Source organism: Tachysurus vachellii, chromosome 14, assembly GCF_030014155.1.
Source record: "Tachysurus vachellii isolate PV-2020 chromosome 14, HZAU_Pvac_v1, whole genome shotgun sequence".
NCBI classification, from domain to species: domain Eukaryota; kingdom Metazoa; phylum Chordata; class Actinopteri; order Siluriformes; family Bagridae; genus Tachysurus; species Tachysurus vachellii.
In genome coordinates, this window is record NC_083473.1 from 547348 (window position 1) to 563601 (window position 16254).

The following is a 16254-nucleotide window of genomic DNA, read 5'->3' on the forward strand; positions in this document are numbered from 1 at the left end:
TTACATCAAAGTTCTCATCACTCCTCACACTGCACCTCACTTCTTCAGATCTACTATCACTGCTTGACTGGTCAAACCATCTCTCAGGGTAAGAGGTAGAGATGCATCAGGAATGAACTTTACCTAGATGTCAGAACAGCTGATTCCCTGATGGTATGAAGGACGGGTGAAGACCTACAGCTTCCTGGAACACCTGAAGCCTGAACACATGCCCATACATAAAACTGCTGAACTCACTGTACACCGAGGACTGTGTGGCCACATCCAGCTTCACCTCCATCATAAAGTTTCATTTAAATTCATGAATTTGTACTAAACACACACACACACACACACACACACACACACACACAGTAGACACTATATATATATATAAACAGCAATACTCATATCATTATATTGATATTCATATCAGTTATTGTATTCTATTCATATGCTGTGCATTTCTACATTTTGCCTATTTATTTTTTGATTACAGCTAATTCTATTTTGTCTCTTTTTGTTTTGACTTCAATTTTACAACACAGACAGTCGTACATTACATTTTAATTTCAATGCATTTATGTTTAATAAAACAAACTTTGAGTATTTCCGATGTTGGGACCTGAGTGAAGACCTGAAGGCCCCTAACACACCAGGCAGATTCACTCCCACTGAATCAGGGTGCATTTAATGATTCAGAAATGCTGTATTATTTACAGCCACTAGGGGTCAGTGTAGGTTACAAATAAAAGGAGACACTCAGGAGCGAACAGAAAGCTCCTGGGACAGAAACTCATGATGATTTACATCTTTATTGAAAGCCTGAACCATAAAATCAAACAAAATAAAACACAATTAGACAAAATTACATCAGAAATACTGCAGTATTAAACTTTACCCAGAAACAAACAAATTCCAGAAAAACAAATGAAATATCATAACCCAAAACAAATCAAAGCACTTTGTAAAGCTGTATTGGTTTATATTAATTTATTGATGATAATAAATGATTATTCATAAGTCTCATTATAATTACACACTATTTCAGATACTTTTATTGTATATTATAAATGTGCAGGCAGCATTTTATTCACACAGATTATTATTATTTCTAATCAACTCATTCAGTCAAAACTGTAAAAATCAAGTTCAGGATCAGGTTCCGGTTCAGGTTCAGGTTCAGGATTAAGTTCAGGATCAGGATCAGGTTCAGGTTCAGGATCAGGATCAGGTTCAGGTTCAGGATCAGGATCAGGTTCAGGTTCAGGTTCAGGATCAAGTTCAGGATCAGGATCAGGTTAGGGTTCAGGTTCAGGATCAAGTTCAGGATCAGGATCAGGTTCAGGTTCAGGAGATTAACGCTTACACGACTCATCTGAAAGAGGGAGAAGAAATAATAATATATAAGACAAAGAATATCATTGAAAGGTTTTATACAAACATCCACCATAAATAATCATTGAATGCATCAGGAGCACAAGTTATTAATCATTTTTAATAATAAAAACTAATTTATAAAACTTTACCTCATTTATCTAATCAGGTTGTTTGCTATTACACTTTTCTACCACTAGGGGGTTCCCTGAACACATGCGCAAATGGACACATTCTGGAGCACATGAATAAAATAATAATAACAGTGTAGACCAGGGGAGTCGAACTCAAACTTACAGTGGGCCAAAATATAAACCTGAGATAAAGTCACAGGCCAAACTGAATATTTATTAAAAAAATGAACTGCAACTGATGTGTAATGTTCAACCTTTTTCATATGGAAACAAACTTTAGTTTTGCTTGAACACAGGATTTGGAACAACCAGAGCTTGATATTACAAACACAATTTGAAATAAAAGACACATCAGTGGTGTTCATTTCTTATTTAAATAAATAAATAAATGATGTCTCTCACTGGATCATTTTAAGTTCCTTTTTGAAGTGGATCTTTTTCAAAACCGTCCAGGTCCTTATACTTCTCATAATGTTTCATTTCATAGTGTCTTCTTATGTTATATTCTTTCGTTACAGACACGTTAGCTCTGCCCACAAGACAAACAGGTCTGTCCTTTATATTCGTGAACAGATCATCTGCCTCCCTCCTGTCTTGAAAGCTCCTATTGTCCATCTTTCGTTTGGCCATTTTTGTGAAGGGTGGAGTTAACTTGCCCGATGTGACTGTAACATGGTGTTAACGACTGTCTACAGAGAATGAGGAGCGCTTGCTGTTTGTGACTACAGTGGCAAGGCATTCTGGGATTTGTAGTATTAGCGGAGCATGTGGCTAGCTAGCTGTAATGCACATTTGATATGATCTCGCGGGACAAATATAATTACACCGCGGGCTTGAGTTTGACACCCCTGGTGTAGACCATCACTAGGTGTTAGACATCACCTGACCCTCTACATCCTCTATTATCTCTACAGAATTCTATAATTATAATAGTATATAACTGTAGACTAATAGAGATCCTACTTCATCTCTTTATACTGTCAGTATATACACTTGTATTGCACACAAACATAGATTTAGATATTTTTACATATTTTGTGCTGTTTATATACACAACTTGTACACATTCCTATTTTTATTTTCTTGTACAGTCTCTCTGCCTGTCTGTCTGTCTGTCTGTCTGTCTGTGTCTGTGTGTCTGCCTGTGTCTGTGTATCTGTCTGTGTCTGTGTGTCTGCCTGTCTATCTGTTTCACTGCCTGTCTATCTGTTTGTCTGTCTCTCTGTCTGTCTCTCTGCATGTCTGCCTGTGTGTCTGTCTCTCTGCCTGTCTATCTGTGTCTGTCTGTCTGTCTGTCTGTCTGTCTGTCTCTCTGTCTCTCTGTGTGTCTGACTGTCTCTCTGTCTCTCTATTTGTCTGTCTCTCTGTCTGTGTATCTGTCTCTCTGTCTGTCTGTCTGTCTCTCTATTTGTCTGTCTGTGTATCTGTCTGTCTGTCTGTCTCTCTGTCTGTCTGTCTGTCTGTCTGTCTGACACATTATTTAAGAGTACAGAAGGGGTCCTTTTACACAGAGTTTATGGTAACTTGACATCACTCAGAGAGGAAACTGGTCCTCTGGACAAACTCGAGCTGATGAGTTAAAAGCACAAGTTTAGGGTGTTTGGTTAAGTTCTAACTTCACTTTAAAGGCACCATTACAATGTGTGGGATTTTTCAGAGTCCACTGGGAACACACATGTTCTTGAGCATCATGATGTTCTTATCCACAAATATAAAACTTGCTCTGTGCTCACTTTGATAATTGAGACCCCAGAATTTAATTGATAAAACTGTTTTTTTTTCTTTTTTCTCTCTGACCATTCAATGTCAGAATAACCAAATACCACTAATAATATAATATTAATGACGAACATCCCTGCTGTATGATTGCTGTTAGATTTTATTGTCTTTTAATTAAAAGCACATACAAATGATTTGTTGTTTATTCATTAGTGTAATGAGGATTATTGTACAGACCCACTCGAAGCACTCTGTTCAGTCCTCTTCCTGTTCCAATTATTTCATCCAAACTACACTCTTCATCCTTTTCTTCTTGTTTCTCCTCCGTGCTCCTCCAGTCATCGCTGCTTCCATCTCCTTCAACCACAGTCACCTCCGGTGGGTATGTACACACACTTGGGCCAGAGTCATCAAACCTCACCTGAGACACACACACACACACACACACACACACACACACACACACACACACACACACACACACACACACACACACACACACACACACATGCTACAATCCTTCACGCTCTCTGAGATCACAAAACTCAGGACTTCTGGTAGTTCCCAGAATATCTAAGTCTACTAAAGGTGGTAGAGCGTTTTCTTATTTAGCTCCCAAACTCTGGAATAGTCTTCCTGATAGTGTTCGGGGCTCAGACACACTTTCTCAGTTTAAATGTAGATTAAAAACTCATCTCTTTAGTCAGGTGTACACATAATACATCCCATAATATTGTGCTCTAATACATCTGACCAAATGAACATTATCATCTAGCGCTTGTTAAAGGTGCCCTGCCACACGTATTTCATTACTTTTGTGGTAATGTCTGAAGTTTACAATGGACTCTGTAACATTTCTTGTGTAAATAATGCCTTGGTTACCTTGTTTCAAGCCATTCTAGTGTGGTATAGAAAGTCTGCAGGAAGACTCAGCTCGATTTGCGCCAGTTCTCATGAATATTCAAATGAGCTATGCTGCTTGGCTCCGATTGGCTAACCGCTAGGATATGAGATCATGACTATTCATTCACCCACACAATAAGTAGCCTAGACTAGAGGAACTTTGTTTACAATCACCTTGAATTGCGGCAGAATGACTTCTTCACAAGCCAGTTGACGTTCAGCCATCCTTACTGTATAAGAAACTCACTGAGCTACACGAATTCTGGGGGCGCGGTCTCAAGTGGGAGAGCTCATGAATAGTAACGAGCTCGATCATTACTACGTCACACTGAGCAGCTTTTCCAACTGACATGATTTCTCCCCTTATTTCTTTTAAGTGGCTAGAACTGACCGGGGAGGTAGGAGTTCGTGTTCACATTCACGACACAACACAAACACATATGGACCTAACACATATCAAAAAATACAAGTAAAAACACTTTTGTGTGGAAGGGCATCTTTAATATTATGAACAGCAGGTACGTTATTGAACCAGCTCCAATTGTCTTCCATGAGTCGGGACGGCAAACAAAACAAAAACAAAACTAACGTGTAGCCAATGAGCAGAAAGGGGCGTGTCTTGTCAATATGGGCGGAGAGAGTGTTCAGTGCGCATGTGTGACATTAGCAGAAAGCGGTTTTAACATTGACATGGAGGATAAAAACAAAGAAAGAAAGAGAAGAAAGACTTACGATAAGGTAAGAAGTAGGACGTGTTAATATAGGATCAGCTTTCCAGCGCTGGAGAGAACTGAAGGAGCAGGAAGTTGGTCACATATTCACAGATTGGAGTTTCCTGAGTCAATAACTCCTGAGCTAAACACTGTTACTACACAAATAACACCTCTTTTCTATCGTAGTAATGTAGAGACGCAGCTACAACCGTGTTTTGTGTAGTAACAGTGTTTAGCTCAGGAGTTATTGACTCGGGAAACTCCAATCTGTGAATATGTGACCAACTTTACTTAAGACGCCGAGGCGCTTTTTTCCTTCTCGATAGGTGAGTAACGTTGGTTTTGTTTTGTTACACAGAACTAATATATGTCTTTGTCCTTTACATGATTATGCTTGTGTGTCATTTTTACTTGTTTGTTTATCTACAATCGTATTGTTCTTCACTTCAGCTATGATAAAGACACATTTCTTTCCGTTAGTTGCCTGGGTTACGTATGTATGTGTGGGCGGAGCTATCAATACAGGGGTGGGACCCATTTGAGTTAGGGGCGTGTTTGTTTTGCTGATTTTATATGTCAACATTGGCTTTCAAACAACGGAGACCCCACCTTTAACTTTATTTTTGAGAAAATGTCCATTATTAACAGTGCTATAGAAATACATTTATAATTGAATTTGAACATACAAACACAAACACACACACAAACACACACAAACACAAATACACACACAAACACAAACACACACACAAACACACAAACAAACACACACACACAAACACACACACAAACACAAACACACACACACAAACACACACACAAACACACACACAAACACACACACAGAAATAACCTTTTAAGTAAGACAGACGAGTGTGTGTTACAGTGAGACAGGTGGGTGTGGCTTTGAGTGTTAATTTCTTTAGTGTTCAGTAAAATTAATACCTCAGTGTTGTGAGCTGCCTTTGTTTTGCTCTGGTGTTGTTTGTGGTGTTGCACAGAGCAGGAAGTGGGGTGGTGTTAAAGAGGAAATAGATACTGCACTGTGAGTGATAAAGTCACACAAGGATAAAGAACAAATATGTAACGAGAAAGCAAAAAGCGCTCAATGATCTTATGGTCACTGGTTTAAGTAAATAGAACATAATAAATCACAGAAGAAAAATCTAAATCAAATCAATATTTGGTGTAGTGACCCTTTGGATTTAAAGCATCAATTCTTCAACTTGCACAAAGTCAGTGATTTTGTAGGATTAGAGTCAGGTGTGTGATTAACCAGTGAAACCAGCATGATGATCATTAGATTCATATGTAGAATGAAACCCAGTCATTAAGTGGAACAGAAACATCTGTGTAGGAGCTTCTCACTGGGTGAGGAACCAAACTCTGTTACTAAGGTGAGGTTGTGGAGACAGTTTCATGTCACAGGTCATAAATCATGACAAGACTGAGCACAGAAACACAACACAAGTTCTACTGCATCAGCAAGGTCTCTCCCAGGACAGAGCTCAGAGCAGACTGAGGTTTCATCATGTGATGTTCAAGCTGTTTTGAAGAAGCACAAATAAACACAAGGTTGAGGAGCGTAGACACAGTGGGCCAAGGAAACTTAATGCAGCAGATCAGACACATCACTCTTAATTTCTCTCCAAAATGTCCAACAGTGACATCAGGTACATCCATCTACTGTCTGGAGAAGTTTGATGAAGTGGTCTTCATGGAAGGAAGATTTATTCTGCAGCAGGATGACGACCCAAAACATACAGCCAATGTCATAAGAACTATCTTCAGCACAGAGAAGAACCAGTAGCCCTGGAAGTGATGGTTTGGCCCCACAGAGCCCTGATCTCAACATCATCCAGTCTGTATGGGTTACATAAAGAGACAGAAGGATCTGAAGCAGCCTGCATCCACTGATCCTCAGAAGTTCCGTGGTTAGTTCTCCAAGATGTTTGAAACAACCAACCTGCTGAGTTCTGATGTCTGTGTGTTTGTGTACAAGTGTGTTAGTATGTGTGTGTTAGAGGCTGTTTGTGTGTGTTTGTGTATGAGTGTATTTGTGTAAGTGTGTGTGCAGTCTGTGTGTGTGTGTGTGTATATAGTATGTGTGTATGTACAGTATGTGTGTATAGAATTGTGTGTACAATATGTGTGTACAGTGTGTGTTTACAGTGTGTGCATGTACAATATGTGCGTGTACAATATGTGTGTATAGTATGTGTGTGTGTACAATGTGTGTGTACAGTATTTGTGTACAGTATGTGTGTGTGTATAGTATGTGTCCTGGCCAAGTTGTCCTCAGATGTAACTTATGGATTCCCCACTCCTTCGTTGTCGCATTTCTCAACTGTAACAGCAGAAGAGATTTTACAGCTCATCCAGTCCTGCAATCCTACCACCTGCCCATTGGATCCACTCTCTTCCACTATGCTCCAGACCATCTCACAAGACCTTCTGCCCTTCATTACCACTATCATCAATAGATTCATAGCATCTGGTCAGGTAGCAACTACTTTCAAGAGAGCAAGGGTTTTTCCCATCCTAAAGAAACCTGCTCTGGATCCATCAGACATCAGTAACTACAGACTGGTGTCACTTCTCTTTTTTGTTTCAAAAATTCTTGAACACATTGTCTATAATCAACTGTCTGTCTATCTCTCACAGAACAACCTCCAAGACCCCAACAGTCTGGCTTTAAAGCAGCTCATTCCACAGAGACGGCCATTTTGGATGTCTCTGAGAAACTTCATGCTGCTACATCAGCCAAACTGTCATCCGTCCTTATCCTCCTTGACCTTTCAGCAGCGCTTGATACGGTCAACCACAAGATTCTCTTATCCACCCACAGGAGTCTTGGGATTTGTGGATCAGCTTGGGAATGGTTCGCTTCCTACCTGGAAGGACGCTCATATCAGGTAACATGGAGGGGAGTGACATCTGCTCCACGCAGACTCTCCACTGGTGTCCCACAGGGCTCAGTACTTGGTCCGCTTCTTTTCTCCCTGTATACCCTCTCTATTGGTGAAGTTATTTCCTCACATGGGTTCTCTTACCACTGCTATGCTGATGATACACAACTTATCTTCTCTTTCCCACCCTCAGATGCCACAGCTTCTGATCGGATCTCAGCATGTCTGGCAGAAATATCATCATGGATGACTGCTCATCAGATAAAGCTCAATCCTAGCAAAACTGACCTGCTGTTCATCAGGTGATTCATCCCCAGGTCATGATCTTGCTATATCATTGCACAACGATCTGATCTCCCCTTCAGCCACAGCTCACAACCTTGGTGTAACCATGGACAATCATCTGTCCTTTTCCTCTCATGTTCCTAATGTGACTCGCTCATGTCGGTTTCTTCTCTACAACATTAGAAGGATTCTCTACAACATTAGAAGGATTGTGAAGGGAAGTAAGTAAAGAGGAACTTCCTTGTCATTAGAAGGATTCGGCCATTTTTGTCCACACAGGCTGCTCAGGTACTTGTTCAGTCTCTTGTCATTTCTAGACTGGATTACTGTAACACACTACTGGCAGGTCTACATATGAACACAATCCGTCCTCTGCAAATGATCCAAAATGCAGCTGCATGGCTTGTGTTCAACCTGCCAAAGTTCTCCACACTACCACACTGCTGCGATCCCTCCACTGGCTTCCTGTAGCTGCACGCATCAGATACAAAACACTGATGCTGTCCTACAAAGCCAAAAATGGACCAGCTCCCTTTTACCTCAAAGCCCTCATCACTCCTCACACTGCACCTCACAACCTCAGATCTACCAGAATGAAGGGTGCGAGGGTGCTTTGACACTTTTTCATTGTAACTTTGAACAATGTTTTAAACTCTTAAATTATCTTAAGTATGTAACCTAGTGAACCAGCATTAATGTATTCAATGATAGAGATTTAAGCACTTATGTACGTTGTTCTGGATAAGGGCGTCTGCCAAATGCTGTAAATGTACCGTATGTGTGTGTACAGTGTGTGTGGGTACAGTGTGTGTGTACTGTGTGTGTGTGTACAGTGTGTGTACAGTGTGTGTATAATGTGTGTGTGTACAGTGTGTGTGTGTACAGTGTGTGTGTACAGTGTGTGTGTATAATGTGTGTGTACAGTATGTGTGTGTACAGTGTGTGTACAGTATGTGTGTATAATGTGTGTGTACAGTATGTGTTTGTACAATATGTGTGTGTACAGTATGTTTGTGTAATGTGTGTGTACAGTGTGTGTATAATGTGTGTGTACAGTATGTGTGTGTACAGTGTGTGTACAGTATGTGTGTGTGTACAGTATGTGTGTGTGTACAGTATGTGTGTGTGTACAGTATGTCCTGATTCTTTACCTCTTCCTTTTGAACTGATTGAACTGAAATGATTTAAAAGGTCAATGTTTTACACAGTATATCAATGTTAAATAGTGTCTGCATAGAGAAGTAAGAGTAAAAAGAACCTTCCTGTTCACACACACACACACACTCACTCACACACACACACACACACACACACACACACACACACACACACACACACACACACACACACACACACACAGGGTATCATGTCTATATAAGGCCCAGTCTAGCGTGATGGTGTGTTGTGTAACAGTTGTTATGCTGCACTGGACTGTATTTTGTTGTATTTTTATTGTTTCTATGTCCCTTCATATTTCTGACTCTAGAAGAATTGTTCATGAGGTGAATAAAAGCTAATTAGCGTGAGACAGAGGGACGGACACCTGACCATCATAACCATATGTGTTTCTTTCTCAATCTGCTGTCTCACATTGGGAAGCCCACAATTCTAAAGACTATCTTTGTACGTTGTACAATCATGAGTTAACTTCAAGATTCCAAACGCTGCTCCATCAGGACAATGTCCCTGTGTACAAAGCAGCTCCATGAAGACATGATGTGGAGGTGAAGGTTGGAGTGAAGAACTCGAGTCCTGCACTGAGCCCAGACTCTGACTCAACCCTATTAAACACAGACTGAACCCCAGACCTCCTCACAAACATCAGTGTCTGTTCACTAATCCCCACAGACACAATCCAACATCTAGTGGAGAACCTTTCAGAAAAGTGGAGCGCATTATATTTATTTAATAAAAACTTTTTTTGACCTTGAGCTTTGTTTGGATCAATTTCTAAATCGAATCACTTCATCTTGTGCTTACAATGATAATTCCTTATCAATCCTGCAAACATTTAACCACTCGCTCTTGAGATCACAGTAACACGAATCTTGGCTGGACAGACAGACGACCTAAAAACAATACCTAGTGGTGGGAAGAATAAAAACGCTGCTGACCACCGCTACTTATCTACTGGACAAATGTTCGCTGATCGCATGTAAACGTGATGTGTTCTATGGACCTCCTCCCCTGCATCTCAACCATCCCAATGACAGATGTAGTACTTCCTGTTTATGTAAGCTTCTGTTACTGATTGAATGGTTATAATGGTGATGTTTTCGGACGTCACATCTATACTTACCAATTTTGGTGATCCTCGATTTTTCAACAAGCAGGATCTCTCCAGTTTTTGATAACCACCAATGACTTCAATCTCCTCTGCAGTTGGATATCGTTTGTTACTCAGTTCTGGCAAGTTACTTGGTTCTTTAGAAGTTGTGCTGGAAGATGAAGACACTTTAGGAGCTGTGACAGAAGAAGGAGGTGTCCCTGAGGAGCCTGATTTCCTGGGAGTGATGGTAAAGGTGACGCCTCTCTTTCCTGTGCCCCTAGAAGCGCTCCGGATGGTGAAGAGAGGAGTAGCTGAAGAGGAGACACTTGGTACTGTTTGAGTGTTTATGCTCTTTGTGATCGAAGTACTGATTTGCTGATGTTGCGTCTGAACTCTCGGTTCTGAGTAAGGTTTCAAGATGGTGTGTGTTTGCTTTTTTTCAGTATCAAGGTTTTGGGGCTGACATGTCTCACACACATTCTGTTTCTGCGAGGCCTTTTCATCATTTTTTTTCTGGACTTCCTGTTCCTTCAGATGAAGCTGCTCCACTTCACGCTGCACCGATTGCAGTGAAGATTCTGTCTGGATTTTCAGAGGACTAGCTGCAAACTGTCCCCCAGGTCGTATCCTTATCATTCCTTCACTGTGTGTCTGGACGCTCAAGTTCCTCTCGGTGATACACACACCGGTCCTGGAGCTTACAGGCTTCAGGTTGTAGATCCGACTCATGGCAGGATGAGTGTGGCCGAGAGGAGGAGATGGAGAACTGGAGGAGGTCGAAGATTGAGACGGAGGGATGTAATCTTCCCCCAACAGATCCTCATCTCGTTCTTTTTCTCTTTCTGGTGTTTGTATCAATCCGTCATGTCGCTCTATGAGAACTGAGGGTACTTGTTCAGCTGAGAGAGAAGGAGGAACACATACAGGAAGTTCCTCTTTACTTACTTCCCTTGTGACGTCAAACTGACTGACAGACTGCGGTGAGGCCACTTCCTGTCTGCTCTGCATCTCAGCCTTTCTAGCTCGTTCATCACCTCCTTCTGTTTCTCCTCTCTCTTTCTGCCATATTCTCTGTTTTAGAGACTCCACTCTGGTCAAAGATCTCCCAGCCTTCCAGCTCAACCTCCTCTCCACCCATCTTATTTCATCCCTGTCGTTCTTTGAGAAGCTCTGCTCACCGATCCCATAAAATACAGATCTAGGGATGAGGATCTCTCCTCTGTGATGTTCTGCATCATTCCAGATCATCCCTCGCTCCTCTCTGTTGCTCTGTGATTCTATCTCATCTAAGAACTTTACCATAGACTGTGAAATTGGTGTCATTGTCTGCCCACCTTTCACAACCTTCTGCGATTCATGTTGGAATTCTCTTCCATTCTCTTTCTGTTCTCTATCCTTTCCATCCTTCTGTATCTCCTCCATCTCTGTTTCTCCACTTATCATGTCTTTCTTTATCACACTTTTTTGTTTGTTCTGTTCCCTGAATCTCTTCATCTCTCTTTTAAAAATGGAGATCTTGGTATTCCCATCTGTCTCATGTCCCTCATACCCACTCTCTCTCTTCTCTTTTCTCTGCTCTTCTTTCTCCATCTCTCCCTCAATCTCTTTTTTCCTCAGAACAGAATCATTTCTCTCCTTACTCACTTGCTCTGAGAAACTAAACGAACGCTCCGGTACTCTTCGAAACATATTTTCACTTCCTTCTGTTCTACATTCCTCTTTTCTCTCCCGCTTGTTTCTCTCCTCCTTTATAACCTCTCCCCCCATTTCCTTATGGATGAAGCAGTCACTGCTTTTAGACCTGCAGGGAAGTTTACAGTTCTCACCAAATTTACTGATCAGCTGGCTCACATTTCTGCATTCTCTTTTCATTTCCTCTCCTAATGTCAATTTCTTTTCATTTTCATCCCCTTGCTTCCTGTCTTTCTTGCTCCTTTCTTCTTTCATAGATGGTTTGATGATCAGTAAATCTGACACACAGATCTCAGTCACATTTTCTCCACCAGGCAGAATCCTCTTCAGGTCCAAGTTCTTTCCTTCCTCAGTGTCTCTCTGTCCGTCCTTTTCTACCTTCTTTCTTTTCTTAATGATGATGATGTTTTCTACTTTAATGGAGTGAATACCAGAAATGAGATGGACGCAGTCATCATCTCTCTTCCCTATTTTCCTTCCTCTCTCATCATCACTCTCTCTTTTATTCATGCCTTTAATTATCTCTCTCTCTCTTTTTCTTTCCTGCTCTATCTCTCTATCCCTCCATTTACCACTGTTGTCTTCTCTCTCATTGTACCTCTCTTTTTCCTGTCCACTTATCCACTCATTTCTGCTCTCTCTTTGTCTCTTTCCTTCATTGTTCCCTTTCTCCAGTTCTTTCCTCTGCTTCTCTTTTGCGAAACCATTTTGCGAACAACTAAAATTTTTCCAGACGGGTTCAACGGTCTCGGTTTCTAACTCTCGTCCTGCTTCTATCGCTTTTTCTCTCTTCTTCACTCCTCCACCTTCCTGCTTTTCCCTGCGGCGCTGAATGATCCCTCGTTTCCAGGCTGGCAGGCTGGCCAGTCTCTCCTCTTCCTCTCGTTCCCTTTTCTCTCTCTCCTTCTCCTCTCTTCTCTTTCGCTCCAGGAGGAGTTGCTTCCATTCCGGCAGCATAGAGCCCGACATAACGGACAGATGAAAAGATGAGCGGAGGTAAAAATTAAGTGTCTGTAAGCCCTGTTAATAAATAAATACAATGTTCAATTTTATAAAGCAAAAATAAATCTTTAATAAATCTAAATAGACTGTTTAAAATAATTCCCTGGATGATAGTAAATAAGAACAATTTAAGGCTAAAATATAAAATGTTTAAACGTGATATTGATTGAAACATGGAGTGATTAAACTCATTAAAGTTGTTATAAAGTGAGTAATAAACATCTCACTCATTTCATTTCTTACAAAGAAAACAAAGGGATAATTAATGAAGAGAAATAAAGTTCTCTAACTCTACTTACACAGGGAAGGTTAACCTGCGATGAGAAACACACACCGGTACAGTCAAGTGGAATCATTCTGATATTCTCTTTACTCTGAGGACTGAATATATTCATCATACCTGTTAATGAAATGTTCTTCTACTGGTGTGAAGCAGGAACTCCTCACATCTGATTTATACAAATTCTGTCGTATCATTCGCTGATGATGATGATGATGATGATGATGTGTGTGTGTGTGTGTGTGCGTGTTATATGACATGACAGTGTATGTAGGGGGAGATTCCATCTTTAGACCTCTTTAATCCCTTAATCCCATTCGAACCCATCAGTGGATTAACAGCCTGCATTGCACCACTGCTCCTGAGCGAAGACTTTTACTTCACTCACCTTTCTGTCTCTCTGTCCTTATAGATCTTAAACACACACTATTTTAATATCTACATTACAGAATGTTCTCTGCGTCATGTTGTTCCTCCGTCGTTCTCTAACTCAATATTTCTTGAGCAATTTTAGAAATACAAGATTATAAACCCTGAACCCAGAATCACTGAACCTTAAACTCTCACACTTAAACTCTCCCTAAAGTTTAGCAATATAAAGCCCTCACAGGCTTCAAGCTCACACACTCTCGGTAGTTTTCAGTCATGAGCATGTTTGGTTGTGAGCAGGTCTCAGGGCCCAACAGCCTGAGACACTACGTTACTCTCGGTTCCATGAATGAATGTCATGGACATGAAGTTCATGAAGAACTCACCACATCACTGGTCATTAAAGTGTGGTGTTCCCAAACCAATCCTCTTCACCATGGACCACATCTTAAACAACACTAACACCTTTATGACTCCTGCTCTGTTCCTCTGTATAAACTCTTGGCATCTCCTGTCCACCATGGTGTAGGTGCAGAACTCATCATCTAATCTGTTCAGTGGAGGTCAGGTGTAAGAAACTGGACTTCATAAACTAGTCAGTGGTAAGTATGATGTAGTGTAATAACGTGCACACTGATTGTGTATCTGTTTGTCTGTCTTTATGTAATGTGTATTTTATTTCATAAAGCAAAAACCTTTAAACAAAAGCAGGTACACTGATTCAACACCTTCCTTTATTTATTTATTTATTTATTTAATAATTAATTAACTTTTACATCATGATTAAAAACATTGTCTTGCAGAAAAAAGCAACACAACCAGCAGTTATTCCAAAAATCTGTAAATCAGTAAACACGTTCACACTAAGGGCCTTTTTACACCTGGTCACTTCACACGTTTTCTGTGATATCTATCCGATGGTAAAAAGACCAGGTCTAAATGCCCTCTGAAACATTTTGGAGACGGATATAAATCTGATGGTACAAACCCCTTCAGGAGGTGGTCTGGGACGTGTTTCAGATGAAACTGGACAGGTGTAAATGAATGTGGTTGTTCAAGCCACATACGTCAGCGCTAAACTCCTCCCAAACAGAAGTACGTCACTCGCAGGTGACTCACGAGTTGTGCATCACACCAGAAACAAATAAATGTAAACGCTGTTTTTTGTAACAAAACCGTCGTAAGTTTTTACGTCTTCTTTTTGATTGCGTTCTGAAAACCACACACACCAAAGTGTGTTCCAGTTCAATTACCCCGGAAATGAGGTAAAATATATTAGCATTTTGGGCGGGAGTAAAAAGATCGGATCGATATCCGATTCACCGAGACACATTTATGTGGTCTAATGTAAATGGTACAGTGTTAACAAATCAGATAGATATCGGATCAGAGACAACACATGAAGTGACCGGGTGTAAAAAATAAAAAAAATCTATGTAAAGATCTGTAAGTAATCTGTCATGGTCTTTATGAAGTCATGAGATTTACTCAAGTGTTGTGCTTTTTCCATATGGGGGGACACTGAAGGTCCTGAGTGTTTGTTCAGTGATCAGAGTTTTATACTGATGGTATCTGACGTGTGTGTCCTACTGAACCAGTGGTGATGTTTTCATCAATAGAGACTTTTCTATATCACTGTATTAAGACGTCTGCCAGGAGACATGCTGCAAGGGGACATTTATTCTTCAGTTTTTGACTTAATTGTTGATCTTCTTCCTGAGATTTTAGACTTTAGTGTTTGTACCATCCAGAAAAACTCATCATCATCATCATCATCATCATCTCCATCTCCATCTCCATCTCCTCAGCAGCATCTTCATTCCGACTCACTCACTTCCTCTTGTGTGCTTTTCTACTCATTAACTTTGTTGCACTTTTTGGTTTATCTAAAATTTTTATCAGCGTGGTTTAGAGACTAAATGATAAATCAATCAGTTCGACTTTAATCTCTTCCTGTTTAACTGTTGTTAGAGTCTCAGGCTGCACTTTGCTCTGAGGAAGCAGAGAACGATATGGGAAGTTGTCCTGATTAAAAGTGACATTAAAAAAAACAGTACACAATAATAGAGCCACTGAAATCGCACACTGAGGTTTGTCAATACTGTCGTTACACACACTGTAACACACACACACACACTATGCAGAATAACCTGAATCAGAAGTGTTAAAACATCAAATATACTGACATTAACTGAACAGGGCCTCGTTCTTCATACATAGAATAGTTGAGTAAATTAGATTACTGAGATAACTGATAACCGCTAAGTTAGCTGAGATAGTAAATTCACCAGATTACAGAGATATCAGGAGTACTGAGTTCTGGACTGGACTATTGTCAGACCTGTTATGTAGAGAACATAAACTCGAGTGCAGCTTTTATTAAGTTTGTATAAACCTGATTAAGAAGCTGCCTACAGCCACCTGCCTAAATATAAAAATTTCATTCTGCATCAACAACGATTAAAGTTTTGTTTAAAACTTGCTTCTATCTAAAGAATAAAGTTCACATGATTGGAACCAGAAGCTACTGAGGTGGAGTTCATGATTCTGTTCAGATGTTTTCAGCTGCAGTGGTTTAGCATGTGGATAATTATATAAGTGAAATATTAGTTTTATGGGTTTA

At 40.4% G+C, this 16254-nt stretch overlaps 2 protein-coding genes across 2 annotated transcripts in view; both read right to left on the reverse strand.

Annotated features, from left to right (window-relative positions):
* Nucleotides 1–775: 775 nt before the first annotated feature.
* ppp1r18 (protein phosphatase 1, regulatory subunit 18) lies at nucleotides 776–12987 on the reverse strand. The gene is made up of 4 exons (XM_060887284.1): nucleotides 11909–12987; nucleotides 10319–11737; nucleotides 3447–3630; nucleotides 776–1357 (listed from the first exon to the last, which is right to left on the reverse strand). The coding sequence occupies exons 1-4, from the start codon at nucleotides 12947–12949 to the stop codon at nucleotides 1338–1340; spliced, it is 2664 nt and encodes an 887-aa protein (XP_060743267.1). The 5' UTR covers nucleotides 12950–12987; the 3' UTR covers nucleotides 776–1337.
* A 1358-nt stretch (nucleotides 12988–14345) lies between these two features.
* nrm (nurim) overlaps nucleotides 14346–16254 on the reverse strand; it is a gene marked incomplete at its 5' end in the record, with an annotated part of 3789 nt that continues 1880 nt past the window's right edge. The window contains one exon of the mRNA XM_060887285.1: nucleotides 14346–16254. This exon is cut by the window's right edge and continues 950 nt beyond it.